Source organism: Amphibalanus amphitrite, unplaced genomic scaffold, assembly GCF_019059575.1.
Source record: "Amphibalanus amphitrite isolate SeventyFive unplaced genomic scaffold, NRLGWU_Aamphi_draft 000677F_arrow, whole genome shotgun sequence".
Taxonomy (NCBI): Eukaryota; Metazoa; Arthropoda; class Thecostraca; order Balanomorpha; family Balanidae; genus Amphibalanus; species Amphibalanus amphitrite.
Window position 1 is genome coordinate 1 of NW_024882171.1, and position 19,288 is coordinate 19,288.

At 49.2% G+C, this 19,288-nt stretch overlaps 1 protein-coding gene across 2 annotated transcripts in view; it reads right to left on the reverse strand.

The window, feature by feature from the left end:
* Positions 1 to 10,968: 10,968 nt before the first annotated feature.
* LOC122364442 (probable N-acetylgalactosaminyltransferase 9) overlaps positions 10,969 to 19,288 on the reverse strand; it is a 35,056-nt gene continuing 26,736 nt past the window's right edge. Inside the window, exons 10-11 of one of the 2 annotated variants that reach the window (XR_006253550.1) lie at positions 12,268 to 13,039; positions 10,969 to 12,208 (exon numbers count right to left, since the gene is read on the reverse strand). Coding sequence is in view for 1 of the 2 variants with exons in the window: in XM_043334803.1 (XP_043190738.1) it covers positions 12,905 to 13,039 (135 nt within the window). In the remaining variant the exon portion in view is untranslated. Of the gene's footprint in view, positions 13,040 to 19,288 lie in introns of both variants that reach the window. The other variant, XM_043334803.1, reaches the window with a different exon arrangement.

Here is a 19,288-nt window from a genome sequence, read left to right on the forward strand (position 1 = left end):
TTAGGCAGTGTGTTGTATTATTTACAATCATCACTTGATTTTCTTTTTAATTTCAATTTAAATTCAGTTCAATTTCAAATTTAATTTAAATCTTCGTCGAATGTTAGTCGGTGGCTGTAACAAAAATGCTCGCATTTCTGCTCAAACACCCGTACTAAGATAAGCTCATGTCCATGCTCAGTTTGACATTTAGTCACGACGGCACAACCAACTGACCAGCTTCAACATTCCACTGAAATGGAGCCGCCGGAAGTTCCAAACGACGCTCCACGCCGCGGCACCTGGCTGTGAACTATACCGGCGGCGACGGGCGACTTTTCGTCCGTCCTCCGCCCATAAATCGTCCACGAAACAGCGTACGACCGGTAGGGGGCGGAAATCACGTCAATGACCCGGAATGGACACTGGGCGCGCGCAGAGATCACCGGGAGACCGAGGAGAGCAGGGTGGCCATTGCTAGCTGGCGTGAACGACTAAGGATGTTTTTTATGAAAATCCAAAGCATTAGAAAGTTTGATGCGCAGTATGACATCACGTCCATGCATTTGAACCGACCTGGGTCCAAATTTCCACCAGTGTGAACATAGTTTGAAGATTTTTCATTTCATTTCATTTTGTTGGGTTAGGCCCTTTCGGTCGACAAGACCATTGCAGAGCCGGAAGGATGATAGGATTTAGGGGGAGACATTGGTCTGGGTAGGCACCCTAGTGAGTCGCCGGGGCTGAGCCCGTCCAGAGGACAGGCCACCCAGCCCCAAGGCACTCACTGCACCCGGCTACGGGGTGCGCTCCCTCGGGAGCAGCGGTGCCGCTCCAAGGGAGCAGCCCGCATGAGATAAAGTTGCCTGTCCAGCCCGGAAGGGGATTGTGGCGTGGAGGAGAAGGATTTCAGTATCCTGAGGATAGAAGCACGGACAGGTGTAGTTTGAAGAAAAACAAAACCAAGCAAATGTGCAGCCTAGGAAAACATCAGAGCTCTGTGTTATCACATCGCTCTCTGACTCCGCCCCCACAAAACGCTGTGACGGGAAGGGAGGGGCGGGGCGGTCTGGTCCACTTCTGGTCGCTATGGCGGCGGCAGCAGCAGTGCTTCTCCTCAATGGGCCACTTTATCACCATCAGTCTCGTAACAAAAGTGTCGTCTCATTCATCATACCGACCCGGCGTTCCCTCTCAACATGGAACGAATGTAACGTCCGGTGGAGCGGTGCCGGGAGTAGAGTGGCGCCCAAAGCTATAAACAGCTGCACAGCTGCATTAGTCGCAATTAGCATATAAGTACCATTGAACGTTCATTGTGACAATTATGACTAGATAAGTGAAACTTTTTTAAATATAAAGGTACTGTATTATAGAAAGCCTTCGCAAACGCGTTTCGATTATATCATCTTCAGTGCTAGCTTCCCATAATACAAAAAGAAAATGGTACAAAAGTTCACAACACATCGCAAATACACACGCTGCAATTTTTTCCTCACAGTATCACGGGTAGAATGTTTTTATATACTTCTGGAATGCAAGACCGCAAATCGCCCCTCCTAAGGTGTAAAAGCCCCCCTTATGGTTCGTACATGGCACACTTTGAATTAATGCCGACTCAAGAATTTTTCTGTGCGATCTCTTCAGACCTGATTTCACCGCACTGGCTTTATCCCACTTAGGTAGGTGACCCTCTGTTTCGGCATGTAACGTAATTGAGTTAGACAAATTATGATTTATCAAATCACGCTTGTGTTCAGTTACTCTGGTTTTAAGCCCTCTGTAAGTTTCACCGATATATACTTTTGGGCAGCCCCCACAAGGAATTTGGTAGACTACGCTGTTCGCCCTTCGCTGTCCTTCAGTTCCTCCCTTAATCATGTCACCTATTTTTGTTCCAGATTTTTCTATCAGCCTAACACCTGCTTGATTTAACCCTTTTGCTAAGGATTGCACTTGTTCAGAGTGTGGCACAACAATGACTCGTTTGCTTTTCTGTTGTCTTTCTTCATTTTGGTTCCTTGTATTTGCTTGTTCTTTCTTCTTTCTTATGCGTTTGGCACTGTTCTTGCATCTAATGAGAAAAGCTCTTGGGTATTTGAGCCGTTCAAATACCTCGAAAATGTGTTTGATCTCATCTGCGATGTACTCTTCGCTGCAAATACGGTATGCGCGCAGGAAAAAGCCAATGACGACCCCTGACTTTGTTCTCATGCTATGTGCAGAATAAAAATGAATATAATCCTCCTTACTTGTTGGCTTTCTATAGACCGCAAACTTTACACTAACATCTTCCCTGATAATCTTAACGTCTAAGCTTTTCTCAAGTCTAAGCTTTCAAGAGCTTTTCTCATTAGATGCAAGAACAGTGCCAAACGCATAAGAAAGAAGAAAGAACAAGCAAATACAAGGAACCAAAATGAAGAAAGACAACAGAAAAGCAAACGAGTCATTGTTGTGCCACACTCTGAACAAGTGCAATCCTTAGCAAAAGGGTTAAATCAAGCAGGTGTTAGGCTGATAGAAAAATCTGGAACAAAAATAGGTGACATGATTAAGGGAGGAACTGAAGGACAGCGAAGGGCGAACAGCGTAGTCTACCAAATTCCTTGTGGGGGCTGCCCAAAAGTATATATCGGTGAAACTTACAGAGGGCTTAAAACCAGAGTAACTGAACACAAGCGTGATTTGATAAATCATAATTTGTCTAACTCAATTACGTTACATGCCGAAACAGAGGGTCAACTACCTAAGTGGGATAAAGCCTGAAGAGAAAGAGAAAGCCTGAAGAGAAAGCCTGAAATAAAGTCTGAAGAGATCGCACAGAAAAATTCTTGAGTCGGCATTAATTCAAAGTGTGCCATGTACGAACCATAAGGGGGGCTTTTACACCTTAGGAGGGGCGATTTGCGGTCTTGCATTCCAGAAGTATATAAAAACATTCTACCCGTGATATTGTGAGGAAAAAATTGCAGCGTGTGTATTTGCGATGTGTTGTGAACTTTTGTACCATTTTCTTTTTGTATTATGGGAAGCTAGCACTGAAGATGATATAATCGAAACGCGTTTGCGAAGGCTTTCTATAATACAGTACCTTTATATTTAAAAAAGTTTCACTTATCTAGTCATAAGTACCATTACTTGAGTTCGAACACAGAGAGCGAAGGGTCTGCTCCTAGCACGCATCATTTTAGTGCCTTTCCTGTACTGATGTTAGGAGGATGGCTTGGAAAGATTAATAATTGCATCTACAGCATTTTAGGCGCAATTTCAAAAAGTTAAAGGCCAGATTCAAAACGTTCACGTGCATTTCGAACTTAAACTTTTTGAATTTGGCCTTGAACTTTTTGAAATTGCGCCTAAAAGGTGTAGTGTTCTGTTTTCTTTCACATTCGATAGGTTCGAGCTTCAAAACAGGTGTCCTTCAAATGTTTTAAATGCTGTTTTGAACTTTGTCCATATCGACCCTTTATCGTGATTCGAATAGCATGAAATAAGTTTCGTTTATTCTTGCTCAGCAATTCGAGAACTCGAGAAGCAGCCGGTCATTCCACGGCCGACACTATGTCAATAGCAGCCTTCAACTTAAAGAAGTCGGCTCAAAACGGCCTAAAATCTTCGCCGAAAATCAATGGGTTTTCGAAATATAAATGCAGAAATCAGCCCAGCTTTTCGGCATTACCTACAGGCTACACATAGCTTTGTCCTGCCCGGTCACAACAAAGTTTAAAATAGTGCTGCTGGTTGGGTCACATCATAAAGCATTCAACTGGACAATACTATTTTCTGCTTACATAACTATCTAGACAGCGTCCATAATGCACATTGCTTAAGGCGGCTAAAGTCCTTCGATCTCTGGACTCTGGCCAGCCCCGGGCAGCAGATATGAGTACCCAGGCTCAGCTATCGGATAATATATTGCCCCTAGAGACAATTCATGGCGAGAAATAACTTCTCTATGGTCTACCATGACTGGAACATTCATATGGAGTTACGTGCTATTTGCCCGAGCTTCTTGACAGTTTTATATATGTTGATGTTGGGGAAAATTGTTCAGGAGTCTCCAGGAAGTAATGCCACAGAATTTCCGGTTAGCCAGTTTCAGTGCAGCTCAGGCGGCGACAGTGGCCTGGATTTCGTCGTTTGAAGGTCGTAGCCTGGCAGATTCCGCAAAGTTACATAGTTCATATTGTTTTAATGGTCCCTGCTAGGAAATTACATGGGTCCACCGTCTATGCCAGCAAACTGAATTTCCTGAGTGAATTTCTGCTAACTGAATTTCCTTTTAATCTTAGTCTAAATCGGTGAAAGGTTCAGAATAGCTGTAAGTAGCCACGACTTCAGAAAATTGTATGCATGAAAATCCAGTCGAAACCAATCGCACCCATGAAGAAGCACAAATACCCGATCAAAAATATAAATGCAAGTAGGTGCATTAGTAAAGCAAATCAGTAAAGTAATATTGGATGCACATACATTGCAGAAAGCTCTGCAGTTTTTCATGGTTCATGTCTAGCTTTTACGTAAAATCAATTGGGCCAAATTTCGCATTTTATTTATCTTTTTTTTGTCAGGTCTAATGGCAGCACGCAACACAAAAATTGCTGTTTCAAATAAATATAAGAATAGCTCCCGCTGGGCTGGCATTATATCATAGAGGGCTTACAGAATTCCTTTAACCCAACAGTTTTGGTACTTATATGAACAATGTCACAAATCCGACGTTGGTTCTGTTTGCAGACGACCATTCATTACTTCCTTACTCGTTAACACCAGGAAATTAAACACCGCCAACTTAATTAGTACTGCTTCGCACACACGAAACGCAGTTGCATTTTGGTATAGTCCTGAAACGCGCTGCGTTTGCAAACATATATGATGGTCAAAATCAGACATGTGCATGGATCCGAGTGATGGATCTATGATCTCAGTGGATCTCGAAGCAAAGCATAGGCTGGGATCTATGATTCCACCGGATCCGGCGTGTAAAATACATCTTGGATCTATGATCTCATGATCTGACGATAAATTAAGAAGTGGATCTATGATCTGAGTGGATCCCACCATGCACCACATTTGAAACCATGTTTTATGGGGTTTCTATGCCAATAAGTGCCGTGCCACAAAACTATGGATTATGACGTGCGATCACATAAAATCACTAAAACAGTATGTCTGTGAGTTGAAACAAGTGCTATAGTTGGGGATATACATGTGTTGACAAAAAAAAAAAATAAGTGAGGATCTATGATCTCACTGGACCTCAAGCAAAAAAATGAGACTCGGATCTGTGCTCCCTACGGATCTCTCGATAAATTACAGAGCTGGAGCTATGGTCCCGTTGGATCCGAGATCAGGATCCATGGGATCAGAGTCCAGATCCATTTTCTCGGATCCATGCACATGTCTGGTCAAAATGTTTATTGTTTGGCTGATGCTTCAGAGTTCAGAATGAGATTATAAAATCGTACAGTGAGATGCATTTTCAAATCCGGCAATGCTAGCCCAATATAGGGCACGTTATGAAGTTAAAATAATCATAAGCTGTGCATAACAAATGGCTAAACGTTCAGGTGTAAAAATCGTTAACATAAAATTGTTTTTAACAAGGGAATTTATACAGGGTGTCCACGTCAAAAGTGTACCCAGACTTTTCTCCGTATTTTATCTTAAAAACATCACACTCACAAACAATTGCCCTCGTTTGAGAGTCTAGGCAATGGCAAAACATTTGCTAATTGCTATGCTTTTCAACTGTGCTCGGCACTCTGCTGACCAGAGCGTGCCGTCTAGAGCAACTGCTCTATATGAGCCCCTTTGCTTCGGGCCACCGCCGGCAGACGGACCGTGACATGTGAAATCCCACAATGCCCCGTGCACTGGGGATCCCACCGCCTAGAAAAAGTTCAGACCATGCCTCTGCACAGCAAGAAAGTAATGGTTTGGGTGGCAATGAGGCATGGAGGGGGCATTATCGGCCCCTTCTTTTTCGAAGACGACAGGGGAGCGACAAACACAACACCGTAACGCTAGAACGTTACGTCTCGGTGGCACTGGAACCATTCTGGCGAGAGCTGAAGCGGAGACGCGGGATCTGTCGCCATCAAGAATGAATTCAACAGGACGGGGCGCCGCCTCACACCGCCAAACGGTCGCTGGAATTCCTGGAGGAGCACTTTCCTGACCGCCACAAGCACGGTGGAATGGGCTCCCCACTCGCCCGACCTCAGCCCTCTATAGACTTCTTCTTGCGGGGCTTTCTCAAGGACTGTGTGTACGCCGGCAATCCAGGGTCGACCCAGGAGCTGAAAGACGCCATCAGCGACGAGATCCGTCGCCTTCCTTCCCACATGGTTGACCAGGCCACCACCCACCTAGTCTGCCGGCGGTGGCCCGACGCAAAGGGGCTCATATAGAGCAGTTGCTCTAGACGGCACGCGCTGGTCAGCAGTGTGCCGAGCACAGTTGAAAAGCATAGCAAATGTTTTGCCATTGCCTTGGCTCTCAAACGAGGGCAATTGTTTGTGAGTGTGATGTTTTTAAGATAAAATATGGAGAAAAGTCTGGGTACACTTTTGACGTGGACACCCTGTAAATGCCTACATAAAACAACGTTTAAAGGGACTATCCCACCTTTAACATGGGGTGAGTTGAGATAGCCAAGTTTGCGGCGAGGTTCAGAAACCACTATCTATCTAGGTTGCAACCCCCGCGGCCTCTTGGTGTTGAAGAAATTCGTTCCCTTCATTTGAAAATGGGCCTTGTACAAGGCTCTATCTTCAACATGGAGCGACCGTTAGTGTGACGTCACCTCGTTTAGTCATTCTGATTTAAATGGATTTGTTCGTTGAAAAATCGCTTAAAACTTGGTCTGAACTTTGTTGTGGTGCCTACAGAGTAAAAAGAATCAGCTTTATGACAGTAATGTGGCCTGGGGAAGGAGGTAATTTTGGGCTGTGACGTCACATATTTGAAAGTTTGTGTGTGGAATATGGGAAGCCTAAGATGTTTAATGAAAAATAAATGCCAGAACCGTGTTCCTGGTCATCCAATCTATAAAGTCGGGCACAATTTAACTGGTTTTAACAACATTTTAGAAGGTGGGATAGTCCCTTTAACGGAAGCATTTCGACACATTTCACCATGATGACCAATAACAGCTAGCTGACCCGCCGGGACTTCCTGATTTCCAGCGCAGTGCAGCGGGCGTCGTCAGAGTGCCACTGGCCACCACCGAACCCCGCTCACCGCCGACTCCTGACCCCGATCTCAGTCACCGGCGCCGGGCCCGTCTAACTCGGGTCACGTCTGAAACCACTATACGTGGAGAGCTCGCTGTGTCCACGGCATCTCACGGAGGGCGAGAACAGACCACCGCTGAAGGTCAAGAAGCAGAGACCGCGACGAAAACCAGGACTTTGAGATATCTGGCGCACCAGACGCGGCGTGCTCAGCCAGGATTACCTGTCCCTTCGCCGCCGACTTTGCCGAAGACAACTCAGACTTTGACATAATTAACTGTACTTTGAGACTGGCCAAACTTGCTCGACGTCCCACAGGAAGCAACTCTGAACGTTCGAGGAAATGGCTCGGCCGACCTGTTAAGGCATAAATGACATCCCGGCGTCCATACAGGTCCATATCATGGCATGGTGGGTGGGTGGAAAACAGAGTCAAACACCCGCAGCCTTATGCCGTGTCACTACCTGACTGCTATGCCAAAGGCATCAGACGAACACATTTCAACATGATATCTAATGTGGTATGCATGCATATGACACTGCTGTCGAGCCGTACACGACACAGCACAGTGGCGTGCAGCTTCAGGGACGTTCCTACCACTCCATCACTGACAGCCGGCCGTGTAGGAGCCGTCAGAGACGCGCTCGCTCACCGGGGCGCCCCTCCCACCCTGCTCTCGGTGTACAGGTGTGCGCGCGACGCCAACTGGCCATCCCAGTCCCCCTGACAGCCTTCCCAGCTCCCACCGTGGCCGCGGCGGCGCTAACCGGCGGCGGGCGGCCGATGATTTGTCGGTCGGCTCCCCGGCGGCCGCCATTGATCGCCGAATCAATGGCACGCCGCTGCCGGCGCCGGAAACGGGCGCCTTTCAACGCGTCTTGACGCCGCCCATCGACCCCTCATCTGGGCCGCTCCCCGGGGAGAGAAAAGGGAGAGAGCTCTGTACCAGGTAGTGGTGTACTGGCACTGAAAGGGTTGCCGAGCTTAGATATTGGTAGGTAATGGCTGCTGGCACTGGGAGAGCGGTAATGATAGCCAGTACGTGCTGGTCAGTGAGACTGGCTACCAGTGGTAAACGAGACTGCTTGTCTCCTGGCTACTCAGACTGGTTGACCTTCGGCTTCCAGGACTGATTGCCTCCTGGTTACAGAGTCTGGTTTCTGCTGGCTGCTGATTTGCTGGCACGACACGGCACACACATATGACCGATGCTCAGGATAAAAATAAGTACCCTCCAACTACTTGGGAATAACCTAAAAGAGGATAAGACTGCAAATGCGAGTGCTCGTTATATCCTCTCGCTAGGCTGCCCCTTTTTACCGTAACCAAGCATACAAACATCCAGTTTATGCTGCAAGAGGTCAGGTGATTAGGGAACTTAAAAATTCTTGAAGTTTCCAGCCGGCAGCCACTTCTCGTTTTGAGCTTCTGTCAAAGAGTTCCTTCAAAATTTGCAAACTCAGTTTTGATAAAAAATATACCAGAGCGCTCAGCGCCATTCCGCACTGAAATTGCAAATTATCTGAAAAAGTGCCTATGGAAGCTGGTGGGCACAGTAATGTAATAACTCCGAGCCCCGAGGGCGGTGTCATACCTAGACGACAGAATTGCCCTTAGTGCGTTCCATGTCAGTCGCCAAGATGTGGTAACCCTGGACATTACTTTTACACCGTTTCTTTTGAATACTGACCTTGACCCCACAGTCCTCAGACATGGAATCGAGACTGGTTCCGCTCAGACATATTCCCAAAACTCGACAGAGCAGTACCATGTTGTGACGGCGCCCCCCCCCCCCCCCCGTCCCCCCTAGATCCGGTCTGAGTTCGACAGTCGGTAACAGACTTCCAACAGCCGGCCAGTAATCTTGAGCTGACCCACTGACAGACAACTCGTCCCGTTTATTAGTCCGACCCCAGAGTAATGCGGCTGCCCAAGTGACCTTCTCAATTGACCTAACACGATGGAATTTCGGTTAACGCAAACAGGGTGACTTCCGAATCTAAGCATCAAACCTAACCAATATCCTGAGGACCCTTCCGGTTCAACACATCCACAGCACTTGCCGAAGCCTGGGCCAGCCCATGCCACCAAGTCCACCAATTTAACCGTGCTCCGACCTTTCCCAGGAAGTTCAGTCTCCACAGGAGGTGCACATTCCAGCGTGACCGTCTCCCATTCCTCTCTGTCTCCGAGCTGATCAATAAGCCGCCCGGTTACGAGCGAACCGAGAGGGTCATGACCTCTTGACCCCGGTCGCGCTGACTCGAGCGAAATGGTCCGACCAGAGAGCCTCATGACAAGGATATTGGGACACTCGGAAGGGGTTTCCAGTCTGTAGGAGAAAAGAGCGCGACTGTAAAAGGAAGCAGCAGAGCAAGAATGCAAACTTCGGAGCATGAAAACATGTAATTTCGATGAAGCTTCTGGTCGAATGATTCGCACTCCTACACTGAAATGACATTCTTTCAACGAAATCAAAACCATGGCAAAATGCACTACACCAAGCTCTCAAATCCAAACGAGTGGCAAAAATGCAAAAACGTCGAGATTCTAGCCAGAGGCACATGTCAAATGTAACAAGAATAGGTGAACCGCCAGCACATTTCCAGTAGACATACCGACATAATTTACTTCAAATGTCAAGTCACCTTATTGGACCTTATAGTTATTGGATCGGTGGGCAAATGACTAGCAGATTCAAGCTTCAATAGCAAGGAATAGACGACGCTTACTGAATATGACCAAACGCATTTTTCCCATCTGGCACTGCCCCTGGCGTTTCTTTTTCTAACGGATATTGCGAAGTTTGACTTCCAAACAAGCTTAGATAGGTACATATCTTCAGTTAGAATAAGCTAGCAATTAGCATCGTAACGGGCTAACGGCCTCGGCCAATGGCCCTCTCGAGTTATTCGGAGCCTACATGCCTATACAGATTAGAAGTCAGGACGGCATTTCCATATCATGATGCTCCCATGGGTCCTTTCGGTGCAACAAGGCCTTAAGTAACAGGGACAATTCCCAGCCGTGCCCATAAGAACGATAGCTAAGTGGCATTTGTCAATAATCCCATCCCATCCCATTTTATCCCACGTCGATTCTCGCCCTCGACAGCGCTGAGACGAATCTCAACTGTCACACAGAAGCGCCATCTACTCCACAGACCTGCAAGCTCTAGTTCTCCAGGGCCCACCCAACATAGGCTGGGGATCATCAAGACACTTCAGTTTCACCATCCCGCTAAAAGCCCCAGCCTCAGCGACAGCCATCTCAGAATGTGTGTTAAATCATACCTCAAGCGTTCAAGGACCAATTCCAAGTGACAAATGCTTCAAAAGACCCCTTGAGCCCTGAAATTGGTCATTACCGCGACTCGCGGGTCAGTTGGCATTTAAGTGTCATACAGTCACTGCGGGCGGTCATACACGGGTCTCGAGTGACAGTCGCTGTGGTAATTGCTCGGTGGGAAATGGATATCACCAAACCTTGTATCTAAACTGTCAGAAAAGTCGATTGAGTAAGGATTTATCTGTACTAACTGAGACCAAGCGTGGGCAAGCTGGGAATCACTCATAACCCTGAGTTGCCCGTATCGGGCCATCATATCTAGGTACTGGTCGCACGATCAGTTGGCGGAAGGCAGACGTGTAAACTGTCGGTCGTCCGACACCATCGTAAGCGCGACATGCACACCTTCCATGCGTGTACTCACATCAAAAATAGAGGTAGTAAATTAAAACGAAAAAGTACGCTGATGCGCGTTTATTGACATGATAGTTACAAAACAAATCCAAATGCAATCACAGTAGACCACAAAGTAACAAAAAAGGTACCATCTACCACCTTAAGCCAGGACAAAATTCTTTTTGCCCTGGTCCTCACCAAAACGACCCACACTCTCCCAAAGTATGATCACGGCTGGCTAGCCGCCCGGCGAATCCGCCGAAAACCCTGTTTGGGCACGCATAGTCTCACACAAATGCGTCTAGCAATAAATAATAATTTACTAACACAGATATATCGCGGCAGGGGATAACGCCAAGGCACCACGGCCCTCAGCAGAGGCAGTGGAGGTCGCAGCTTGAATATATCACATCCAAACTGGGCACTACGCCAGGAAAATACAAACGCACACACATGAAGATAATCGCAAACCACAACAACGACGCCAGTAGAAGCTATCCGTATGAATATTGATTTACTGTGGTTTCTGTCCGTTCAAATGCAAATTATTTGCTTGGGCAGTAAAAAGTGAGTTATTAATTCAGCACCCCCACCACAAACAGATAGCACAGCACCCATTGAGGAAAACAAACACCACAACACAGTCTAGTGTGCGCGATCTGATCTTACATCTGACCGTTTGACGGTGGATAGATGCGGCGCACAGCGTGTTTTTCATCATGGAAATGCGATATCAATTCCCAGGATATCTGCTCCAACACAGCCATTGGAAACGGCAGCAGCCATTGGAAACGGCAGCTCTTGATCCCAGAAAGTGAGCTAGACGGCAAGGGCACAACAAGGACACTTCACACTCACACTTGTTTAGAACTAGCCATAGTGTTTCTAAATGCAAACTGTGGGCCTGTTAAACACTCAAAGCAAGGCTTGCTGATCTGTGATATGACTCACATATTGCGTCCCTTTCAGGAATAGGAATTCGGTAACACGCCAAGGTAAGGCACTTGCGTTTGGTAAGAAAACATCGAGCATGTTTTCTGATTGAGCGGTGACTCATTGTACCCATCTCAAACAAAGCCTAGATATACCACTGCTGATAAATAAAGCTTGTAACAAAAGGGAATCTCGTATGAACAAAGTACAAGCCCACATTTTTGTGACTTATTTGCAGTGTGCGAAAAAAGAAAGCTTCAGATCTTTGCCAATGAGATTAAAGGTCACATCGCTTACCCAGAAGCTGTTTCGCAAGCGTAAGGAACAAAGTCGTCAACAACTTGACGAAACCAAATATTCTTCTTCCTATATGAGCAGTAATCGCCACGCACTTTGTATGTGGATCGCTCTTAAATGTAAATACAATATATAGTGCGCACAGATACAAAAGACGGCCTTCTGTACCGTATTTGACTGCCAACTGAGTAAAACGAAACAACAACTCTTCTCAAGGCGTAGCAGTCTGAAGTATTGCCATTTGGAACCGATATAAATAAATAAATGCGCTGGAATGAGCGTTATCAAGCTAGTAAAATCCGCATCTACTCATCGGCACAGCTCCCTAAAGATATGCCACCGTTTGACTGGTTGCGTTTTGATTTAGAGTGCATCCCATGGGAGCTGAATACTCCGTAGGAGCGGGGAAGGCACTGCGGTCCACATTCATCAACGGGTGGGGGCATTGGGCCCAAGGACTCACGAGAACCATGGGCCACGTTAGCCGCTGGTCGCATGGATCTAGCTAGACCACACGGATCAACGATCGCATGAGCCAAGGACAACATGGACCTGGACCAAACAGACCCGGGAGTACCCTGGTAATTAACCGCTTGGTCCAAGGACCATGGAGAAAGGAACCCATGGACCTGGGATCTACGCGGACCTCTGACCACAAGGACCCACAAGGACCAAAGACCACACGTCTCACGGACAGACCACGGACTACCTCCATCCATGTCGTTCCCACCTCTGTAGCTACTGGTCCGTCCGGCGGCACACCGCTCGTCTACAGCTGTCCGTTCTCAAAGGTGAACCGCTGTCCGACGTCGGCCGTACAGGTGGCCAGGTAGAGAAGGTGCATGGCCTCCACCCCGGAGCTGTTCAGACACAGGCCGGTGGCCATGTGGCGCAGATGAGCAGTCTGCCGGCAGAGACACGGCGAGGGAGACGGTCAGAGGCGCGGGGCCGGCATAGATGACAAGCCATCGGAGTCGGGGAGAGATACATGCATACTCGAAGATTGACAATGCACGATATTCATCAGATGCACACAGATACAGACGCAGTGCATAGGTTTTTACACACCTTCACAACAATCAAATGAAGAAGCGAGAACAGTAAAACCTGCCAGACATTCCAAGGCGTAGCAGGCACGAAAGTGTTTCAAATATCGACAGCGTGTGGAGGGCTAGCAAGCAGACCCACCTTTGCTCGTCAATAGTTTGATTTATTTTTGGGGATCTGTCTAACTGCCCTTCGGGACACATCGAAGCAGCGGCTCGAATAAAACCCAAAGAAAGCGCTCGGACGGTCAATAGCACAGTGCAACCGAGTGGAAATAAGACAAAACGAAAATGCCGCCAACCAGTCTCGATAATATGTTAAAACACAAACTCTATCCAGAGAGACAACAAAAAAAAAAATCAACCCCAAAATAGCCTATCTTGGGAACGCAAACACTAAACAGAACCAATAACAGTTTCAGCGGCAGCAAGACTGAGCGTTGGGCGCGAGTAATGGTTGCAGAACTGCGAGTTACCCGCCGTAGGCACCTGAATGCCGAGCATGAGCATCAGACTGCTGCCGGTGGCACCATCAGCCATCACATTACGTAAGAAGCTTGCAGGCCACCGGACCGGTTCATTACGTAAAGCCACGGAGACGGGGACAGGACCCCAGCAACACGGGGAGGGTACGAAGGGTTAGTGACGGCACATGGCGGGGGTAGGGGTGGAGAAGCGAATGTTGGATGGAAAGACATTGGAGCGGGAGTCCTGAGACGGGAGTCGACGTAGCAATGCGGACAGGATGGTAGTAACGGGCTATCCTAACGGGTTTCGGTAAAAGCGTTGCGGTCAATGCAAAAATAAACGAAGTGAGTGAGGCCACAGAACTTAAGATATTATAGGTATGTGAGGGTGAGAGGCGAGTTATTGACAAAAAATTCATTGCGCTTAACGCAAAAATAAACAAGGTGCGTGAGCCGTGAAGTGACACCACATAACATGCATAGGTATGTGAGGATGAGAGGCGAGTTATCGACAACGAATACAAAACTTATACTGCAAACAGGTAAGTGTTACATCAAAATGAAAGCTATTCATTAGCTTGAAGCGTATTGGCTGAGTTAAATTTAGCCCCCCTCACTTTCCTTATTGCAGTCATCAGTTGTTACAGCGAGTCACGCCATATACGCCCATAGTTCGAACTTCGAGCCTCGAGGTCCTTTGGCATACTGACAGTCTCTTTACGTAAGTAAGACCATATTATGCAGCTTGGTACCGGCTGCAAAACGACCTGTTTGCACCGGACACAAAGTCATGCGATAGAACCTGACGATGCTCCTTTCCAATAGCATGAAGTCTTCCGTTTGGGCATAACAAGAGCCTTTTTCTTAGGACCTTGAACCAAAACAAAGAAGAGTATAAAAAGTAACTAATAGGTACGATATTCAGATCTCGTCTCTCTGAGGTTTGCGAACCAAATTTTCCTGAGACCCTCTCTGCTTACGCGACTTAACCCTTCAATAAGCGGTTCGAGCAAGGGGTTAACCACCCCATAGTTATCACAGACGTCACTGAGGACCCTGGCAGTCCTCAACGACCCCTCCCCCTCCCCGACCCGTCTCCATGTCCCGGCCGTCGGTCGCTGTCCGCTCAAGGTCAACCGGCACAACCCGACCCCACCAAACATTGGCGGTACGCTGCCTCAGAGACGGTCGGGGCGGCGGCACTATGTATTATCGCCGCCGGAACGGCTCCGAATTATGGAAATACTGTTAGATGAAAATGGTGTGGAAATTCGGTGTACCTAAATGATTGAGCTCTCGTCACATGACACGATAGGTTCAGGCAACAACACGCGTCATGGACAGTCTTATTTGTGTCGATAACGGAATTGACACTGTGCACAACGCAGCTCAGGTCACAGCATACGGCAGTGGTCTCAGAGTCCAGTGACGTCACCTGTTGTTCTCAAACGCAAACATTGGGCACGGCTGGCCGCTCCCCCGTCTGGCGGACTTTAGAACGGGCGGTGTGCCGACCCGGCGACCCGTCATCAGATGACTTACGGACAATAACCTCTCTGGTTACCCTCAAACAGCAGCAGATCCACACAGTCCCAACGCGTACTGAGTGCCACGCGCCGGGTGGAACGCACTCTGAGCTCGGCAGACCAACAAAAACCGCCAATGACCGCCCAAACTCCGGCCGGGCGGCTGACGGATCGGTGCCGCGTCTCGCCGCCGCGCCGCTGCCTATCTTGCCTACCCGGCGACTCCCCGGTCCGATGTTATCGCGACCACGAGGACTACGAGTGACTAAGGCGGATACAGGGAAGATTTTGCAGGAGGTTGATACGGCAGACAGAAATAACAAGCCGTGAGTATTAAATCGGCGAAACTGAAACGCCCGATTTCACATGTTTGTTTTTCTCCACTCCTCCCCGCAGGATGGCGCTGACTGCGCCACTGCACGGCCGCCCGCCCGCCGGCCGAGCCTGGACGCGCCTCTGGCCGGGCGGGCGCGGAGGCGGACAGCGGCTCCAGCGGGTGCACACGGCACAGTCGAGCGCAGTGCGAGCGAGTGCACACGGCACAGCGGAGTGTCACCCGTGGTTCCAGACTCGGTGTTTATTCAAGACGGCCGGCGGTTATCAAGAAACCACGAACCATATCGCTCATCAAAACTCATCTCAGCTCTTCATAGATCGTCTCCGCTCAGCACAGCTCGCTCAGCCGTCCAGATTCAGCCCATCCAGCTCCCAGCACCAGCGGCCAGTGACCCACAAAGGTGACCTGAGCAGCCGACCGTTCCGGCGGCAGCCGACAGCCGACCATGACTGTCCTAGCAGCCAAGCTGGGCGCGCTGGCCATACTGTTCTCCACCTCGCTTCTGTTGGGTCTGCTGCCGTTCCCGCTGCGGCCGTGGCTGCGACAGGGTACCGGGCGCAGCCGTGCCGCCCGGCTGGCCATCTCCTGCCTACAGTGTCTGGGCGGCGGCGTCCTGTTGGCCACGGTACTAACGCACATGCTGCCTGAGATTCGAGAGAGTCTGGAGGCCGGCGGGCGCGGCGGCGACTTCCCGCTAGCCGAGGTGCTTCTCTGCGCTGGCATGTTCTCCATCTACGCCGTGGAGGAGGTGGCGATGCTGCTGTCGCCTCAGAGAGATGAGGACGGGGACGGGGACAGGTCGCCGATACTACAGCCGCGGCGGGGTACCGACAAGGCAGCTGAGGCGGCCGGCGCGGCGGCCAGGGCGGGGTACGGTACCGTGCCGTCCTCGAGCAGCGCAGAGGCGAACGGAGGGCACGGTCACAGCCACAGCCTGGTCGCGGCGGCGGGCGGCGGTCCGACCGGGCTGGCCTCGTTCCGCGTCCTGATCGTGACGGCCGCGCTGTCGGTGCACTCTGTGTTCGAGGGCGTGGCCATCGGCCTGGAGCCCTCCGAGCCCAGCGTGTGGCTGCTGACGGCCGCCATCGCCACCCACAAGGCCATCATCGCCTTCTGCTTGGGCGAGCAGCTGGCGGCCACCCAGCGTCGTCTCCGCTCCGCAATCGTCTCTCTGACCATATTCGTGGCGGCGGCACCTATCGGTATTCTGATCGGCATTCTCGTCATCTCGAGCGAAGGCGATGACGTGGACACACAGGCTTTTGCCACAGACATACTTCAATCGCTGGCCGCCGGAACTATCCTCTACGTGGTATTCTTCGAGATCATCCAGGGAGAGCGAGCCAAGCCGGGCGGCGGACTGCTGAAGCTGCTGGCTATCCTGGCCGGCTTCGGCATCATGTTACTGGTGACTTCGTTCCTTCAGGAGCCTGACGACGACCAGCCGACGCCACTCACGCCAGTCACCGACGCAACGTGAGGAAGAAACTCAACGATGACGGCAGGTCACAGCAGAAAGAGGCTCTCTATAGCTGTCTGTCCAGCGTCGCCACCGGCGTCGCTACGTGTAAAGTTCGGTGGCGAGAGAAAGGTTTGGTGGCCGGAGGGGACGACGGAGGCGGCAGGCGGCGGTCGGCGGCGGCAAGAGACGCTACGGGAGGAAGATAGCCACGAGGGAAGCGGGGGCATTGGAGGCCAGAGGGGGGGGGGGGGGAACTCGAGCACTTCTGTTATCGGCCCGAATGTTGCCGGTGGAACAGAAGTCTCTGTCGAGTCGTCTCTGAAGTGTTTTAGCCAGTACGGACGTAACCGAAGGCCGTGAGCCACCTAACATATCTGTCGGTGTGGGTGACCAGTAGGGGCTCAGTATTAACCAAAACCAGTTTTACTCTGCCATGAACAAATGGGATGGGTCTTCTGTTGAGCGTCGTGAGTGTGTTTTTACTTAAGTGTGATGGCATGTGGCATAGTGTTCTGGCAGAACATATGTCTGCCATTATCTCTTACAATTTACGAGAGAAGGAAGCTTCGTTATTTCCCTTACATTGCGAGCGCTACTGTAGAAAACAACAGGGCGGAAATGCTAGAATGCAAGCTGTTTTATCCATGTCAGAATGTTCGAACTTGTTCAGTGAGCGATTTCTGTTATCGGCGATCAGCTGCGATCATAGATCTACAAGCCTTGTCACTTAACATCAGCGAGCAATAATTTGTCTGTGAGCTAGGTGAGCAGTTTGGAGAGTTGGGTGTTGTGTTGCTTCATATTGATATAAAATGCATAAACATCACGTTTTGTTACGGCGTTTTGACTACGAAATATGCACACAACGAGCGGCTCTAGATACCCTTTACTCAGATGTGTTTCTCTAGCAAATATCATCGAATGGAAAAAGTCACGCAACGCAGCTGGTGAACATGTTTTCAATGATTGTTTAAACTACAACAGCAGTTATCATTTATAAACGCTCAAAAAACATATCACTCCTAATTACCTCCTAAGCATTAAGTACCTAGCACCTTGAAATCACCAACACCAATTTCTCGTTTTTGTCATACGCGCCAGAAAAAAAAAGACAAAAAGACCACCACGCCATGGTCACTGGTCAACAGCCACATATTTGGCAGGTCGCCGGTTACCGCCCAGTTGCTGTGGCAGCTAGGGTGACTGAGACCGAGTTGGGTCCTCCCACCACCACGCCACGGGACCGCGCCGAACCGCGGCCGCGCGTCCATCGGAAGGTGGCCTGTTTGTGTGTCACGCTGTCAAAGCTGTCTGTGAGAGAGTGTGTTCTGAGGACCCGGTGAGCGCGATCGATCGAGTGGGAACAAAGGCCGCAGGGCGGCGGGCACAAGACGGCTGGGAACAGAGGCCGTTAGAGAAAACAGAGAGCGGAGTCAATCGTAAGAATGACACAATACGAGTGTTGCACTATCATGAGTGCGGACGTCCCTGGTGCTATCGCATCACTTCACTTGTAGGGCATCATGCGATATGGTATAAGTTACCATTTACCAGCACTATCAGTATCCTAACAAACAACTTAGGGGGCCGAATTATAGCTTGAAAGACGCCAATCTACATTCTTTTGGAGAGTATTTAGTAAACACATGAGATACATGAAAGCAACGATCGAAATGTCTTTTACATCACATGGTTTTTGGATGATCATAGTATTGAGAAAAAAATATCTTAGGGTTTCGCAAAATGTTTTTTTTCTCAAAACCTTGGAATTACGTTCCAGATGAACTTTTAACATAGGTACGAGCTGGCGTAGCATACAAACCATACAGCACAATGTACCGTCAATCACACATGTCTCCCCATAGCCAGCTGTTAGAATGGGGACCAAATGAGCAGCCGCCTGTGACTCAACACATCTGGACTGACTGCAGCCACACACCACATAGCATCTGTGTAGCTCATACGTCAGCGCGTCAGCTGCTTCTAAAAGGCCAAAAAAGGCAATGTTCATTGTTCAATAGCCAGCCTGTGATGAACAGCGGAAGTGGAATATATTGTGAGGTCAATATCTTACATTCGACAGTCAACGACCGGTCAAAATAAGTTCAGATAATTGTCGGGCTATTCAGCTGTTAGACTGAGCCAGCTTGCAGCACCGGCTGTTCTGTTGGGTGGGGTTAGGCTGCGGCTGTTACACTGAGCAATGACACGGCTGGTACAGCTGAGTACAGCGAAAGTCGGGCTTAAGCCGTTATGTAGAGTAAGAGTCGGGATCGGGATGTAACTGTTGAGCTATAACGTGAGAGCCAGACTGC